Source organism: Thunnus maccoyii, chromosome 10 (assembly GCF_910596095.1).
Source record: "Thunnus maccoyii chromosome 10, fThuMac1.1, whole genome shotgun sequence".
In the NCBI taxonomy this organism is placed as follows: Eukaryota; Metazoa; Chordata; class Actinopteri; order Scombriformes; family Scombridae; genus Thunnus; species Thunnus maccoyii.
Genome location: NC_056542.1, coordinates 12632129 through 12636987, shown reverse-complemented (window position 1 = coordinate 12636987; position 4859 = coordinate 12632129). Strand labels below are relative to the sequence as shown.

The 4859-nt window shown below is 39.3% G+C and overlaps 1 protein-coding gene across 1 annotated transcript; it reads left to right on the top strand.

Annotated features, from left to right (window-relative positions):
* On the top strand, window positions 1-1300 carry LOC121905184 (trypsin-1). Its single transcript, XM_042423229.1, has 6 exons — window positions 1-62; window positions 151-301; window positions 412-662; window positions 746-879; window positions 984-1085; window positions 1199-1300. The coding sequence occupies exons 1-6, from the start codon at window positions 23-25 to the stop codon at window positions 1244-1246; spliced, it is 726 nt and encodes a 241-aa protein (XP_042279163.1). The 5' UTR covers window positions 1-22; the 3' UTR covers window positions 1247-1300.
* Window positions 1301-4859: the final 3559 nt, after the last annotated feature.

Here is a 4859-nt window from a genome sequence, read left to right as displayed (position 1 = left end):
TCGACAAGATCACACAGCAACCATGAGGTCTCTGGTCTTCGTTCTGCTCATCGGAGCTGCTTGTAAGCATTTATCTCTCCCAGCCCTAATCACTGAATTATAAAAACTTTCACTTGGCCACTAACTGTTTGGCTCCCTGTGTGTTTTCAGTTGCCACGGAGGACGACAAGATCGTCGGAGGGTATGAGTGCCAGGCCCACTCCCAGCCCCATCAGGTGTCTCTGAACTCTGGCTACCACTTCTGTGGTGGCTCCCTGGTCAATGAGAACTGGGTTGTGTCTGCTGCTCACTGCTACAAGTCGTAAGCATATTCTTCATGTTTTCCCAGGATAATAGTGGAATACACATTTGTATGTAATAGTCATTTTTGTGTGTTTTTGCACTAATATCCTGTCTTCTGTCTTTTTCAAGTCGTGTTGAGGTGCGTCTTGGAGAGCACCACATCAGGGTCTCCGAGGGAACTGAGCAGTTCATCACCTCCTCCCGTGTCATCCGCAACCCCAACTACAACGCCTACACCATCGACAATGACATCATGCTGATCAAGCTGAGCAATCCCGCCACCCTCAACCAGTATGTGCAGCCTGTGGCTCTGCCCACCAGCTGCGCCCCCGCTGGCACCATGTGTCTTGTCTCTGGCTGGGGCAACACCATGAGCTCCAGTGAGTAGTTACTCCTGCATTGCACTTTGCTTTTACTGCAGTGTAGTTCCAGTTTCCTCTGAATCTGTTTTTGTTCTTGGCAGCTGACGGAAACAAGCTGCAGTGCCTGGACCTCCCCATCCTGTCTGACAGTGACTGCCAGAACTCCTACCCTGGCATGATCTCCGACGCCATGTTCTGCGCTGGATATCTGGAGGGAGGCAAGGACTCTTGCCAGGTCTGTAATTCGGTGTTCATGCAGAAATATAGCTATATGAAATAAGTCATGTTGAGTTTTTATTGGAATTGAATTGCATCTCACACTATTCTTTCTGCTCTCAGGGTGACTCTGGTGGCCCCGTCGTGTGCAACGGTGAGCTGCAGGGTGTTGTGTCCTGGGGATACGGCTGTGCTCAGAGGGACCACCCTGGTGTCTACGCCAAGGTAACTTTAAAACAAGGAAGGCTATTCAGTCAATACACTGTGTCCAGTTAAACTTTACTCAGGCTATCTGAACTGCAATGACACACTGATTCACTGTTCTATCCTCCTTTTAGGTCTGCATCTTCAACGAATGGCTGGAGAGCACCATGGCCAGCTACTAAGTGATCTAAACCAGTAACAACTTCAGTCAAGCAGCTCAACATCATTCGCTGTTTATGTTCCATCATCTTTTGTACTGAAGAATATGAAAAATAAACAATATAAAGCTGAGTCTTGTTTACGTGAAATAATTTCAAAAAACAGATTCTTAAGTTTACATAGTTATTACTTTATCTAACAATAATGACTAAACTAAATCCAGCAAGTAATTTCTACATATATTATTTTTGCACATAAATCAACAAACTGGATAAAAGAGTGAAAAGAGAGAGGTGCCACGAATGTTGCCTATTGAATAGCTAAACAAAATGTCAATGCATTATTTATTTCCACAACATAATAGCTATTGCTGTTGCCTCAGAAACATCCAAAGTGGATGCTGCTATCCTCACTCCAAAAGGTTTCATTTAATTAATTTCAATATATTAACATTTTATTTAAATTACACTGATGACATTTTTATCCGAAATCTAAATTGCCCCTCTAGGGTCTTGTCTAAAGCATAATGACCAATATATTCTCCAATATATTGCTGACCTTTCTTCCACAGCAGGATTTCTTCATTTATTTTAACTCAAGTTCTGTTTTTTTTTTTTTTTTTTTGACCCATTTGTTCAGAATTTGACTGGATTTGTCATGCAGCTCAAAGGACCTGTGGACGGTCTTCATCTACATCTGCATTATACAGCAGTCTCACAACTGATTAGAAGATGGATGTTTGCGGTGGTCGTTGCTAATTAATAATTCAATTTCATCACCCTGCTTTTGAATTATGAATAAATTAATTATAAATGGATATGCAAACTGATTTAAAATTTTACATTTTGTCATTCATTTGCTAAAGTGTCCTCCTGTCATATTCCATCTAATCTATTTCTTTATCTTGTGTCACTGTGATAATGATGAAGAGGAGTATTTCACTTGTCTAGAGCGATGATGCTCTCATGGTGCATTCATTGCAGTCTTCTTTCTGTCTGTGGAAGACTGATGAGAGATGCTGCTGTGCAACTGTCCACTGATTGATTTCAAGCAGTTGACTGCTTGTTACAAAAGTGTCAAACAGGATGCACGATATCACTCTGTCATAACTGACTACTGGCAGCTGATGTTTCAACCACCAGTTTCAACCTTTCATGGACAAGAAATCAAGGTCATTGTGGGAAGCACAGTAATTGTAGTATTTCTGAACATCATAATGTTAAAACTGCATAGTGACACCAGTTTGACAACGTGTAAGTCTGTTTTTTCTTCTTAATGATACTGTCTGGTGATCAGTCAAAATGTGCTTGACTTCAATAATACAGCTTGTGTTGCATCAGTTCCTTGATCTTTTTTAAAACTAAGCTTTAACCCTTACACACTGTTCATATTCTAACCCTTCATTGTATGGAGTGGGTAATTTTTGACCTGGCTCAAGTGTTCCATTATAATTAGTCCCTATACCAAATTTTGAATCACAAATGTATTTTGCATCCATATATATATATTATCAGTCATTAATAAATGGGTGATTAATCCTTTAATCATTAAAGTTTCAGAAAGAAGAGAGAGTATTTTCTTTAGGTTTGACACTGATCTCATGCTGTCTAAAACAACATGCCAAACAAAACAACAAAACAACAAAACAGCCATAATTATTTCTATGAATTCTGTTGAAAGAGGAGGATGCAACAATATTTTTGAATGGTAGGTTTCATTATAAGCATTAAAACCATCAATCAACACTGCCTGTAAACCACATGCCCTCCTTTTCTGTCAAGTGTACTCAATCAACTCTGCATCGAGTGTATTAGTCATAAAACAAAACAACAAACTGGTTTGCAAATTTCAAAAAAAAAAAACTGCAAAAAAACCCATAACTGTTATAGTCCCTTTTTTGTTGTGCAGAAGTTGCATCTCCCTCTTTTGTCCCTTTGTGGCAGCTGACTGTGGGACTGCAGACTGACAGACAGTGATCAGGGGAAGATTTGACGACTGTGTTGCTGCGGCTGCTGTGGCTGGCGTGTGGGGAAGGTGGTGTCACCTTTGAATGAGAGAAGTCACAAGGACCTTTCCTTCATTTTCTCTGTGTTTTCCTCGTCTAATACTTTCTCCTCAACTCACTGTCTCCTTTTTCATCTTGGAATAACAGATCCACCAAATCAATCAACTTCAACTTCACCAAATCAGTGAAATAGGTGCCCTCCACTGTAGGGAGGACTATGTTGGGCAACCACTATGTTGGCTGCCTCGGAGTTGGTGGGTTTAATGTGTCCCCATTGTCCCAATGACAAAAATACACAGACATGCCAATTTATAGTTTTACTATTTTAAGATTCCACATAACCAGCCTTCACCTTGATTTGACTGCCTCTAGTGACTTTAAAATTGGCAAAAGAAATCCCTTTAAATAAGGGATTTTTTGACCCAGAACACTCTCTACATACAAATATTTATACGAGCTGCACAAAAATATATAATTTTAAAATATTTCCATTTTGGTATATTCTGGGCCACTTTAGGAAAAGTCATAAAATTTCAGTTATGTCATTTAGGGTGTTTTTACTGCGTTCAAATGTCAAAATGTAAGGGTTAAGACATTCCAAATGCTCATTTTTTTCAAAAATATCTTTTTTTCTATTTTCATACTGTTGAGCACCAAAGTTGTGGAGACAAAAACGCAATTTTCAGATTTTCACATTAGACATAGCTCTAAAAGGGTGTCAAGCATTAGGACGTCCTCACTTGTGAATATCCTATTTAGACTGAACCATTATGATGATGATGGAGCATCTACTGGTGAGAGACCACGGACCCAATATGTACCAGCATTCACATCTCAAGATTTGGGTCCAAATCAAAAAATCTACTGAGATAAAATGAGCTATGCTCTCTATAACTAAAATGAACACAAGAGTGTGTCTGTCATCTTCAGCCACACAACTTTTGAACCACAAAACAAACAAGGGAGACCTTTCTCTGCTTTAGCAAAATTAAAATAAAAAGCCAATTTTCTGCCCCTATATTGTTAAAAGGGCTCATGAGTAAGTAAATTCTGAACAAATGTGTGACTTCATTTCAGACTCATGTAGCCTGTGCCCTTCCTTTCCAGGTGTCTAAATCATTCTGCACTCAAGAGACAGAAAATCTATATGAGTGCAGTGTTCATGTGCACCTAGAAAACTAAAAGACTGAGAAAATGTCGTTAACACTACTCAAGCAGAACTTGAAAGCTGAACACTTTTAACAGGTTTTGATGGAAGGATGGAAGCAGTGAGTGTGTGGCAATATCAGTCAAATTCACACATAATATGTTGGATTTACCTACAAGCTCATGTTTGATTTGTGGATTTTTTCAGTGCAGTCACCCCACCTATGATTGTTTGATTGTGGTTTATATTTGCTTTGGTGAAAATCTCACCGCTGATTTGAAATAAAGAACTGTTTATACAATGTCTATGAGAGCAGATACAGCACTGTATTGTCAGCAATAATAAACACACTGATGTACGACAGAATTGTAGATTTTATTGATTGAATGCATCTCACATCTATTTTTCTCTCTCTTTTCCACAGTTTCTCCCGCTGCTTTTCTTTCTGACACAACCCATCACCACTTCCTGTTGCTGTCTCCTT

Coding starts and splice junctions, on each gene's coding strand:
- LOC121905184 (XM_042423229.1), top strand. CDS start 23: ATGAGGTCTCTGGTCTTCGTTCTGCTCATCGGAGCTGCTT. Junction 63..150: donor TCTGCTCATCGGAGCTGCTT/GTAAGCATTTAT, acceptor GTGTGTTTTCAG/TTGCCACGGAGGACGACAAG. Junction 302..411: donor GCTGCTCACTGCTACAAGTC/GTAAGCATATTC, acceptor GTCTTTTTCAAG/TCGTGTTGAGGTGCGTCTTG.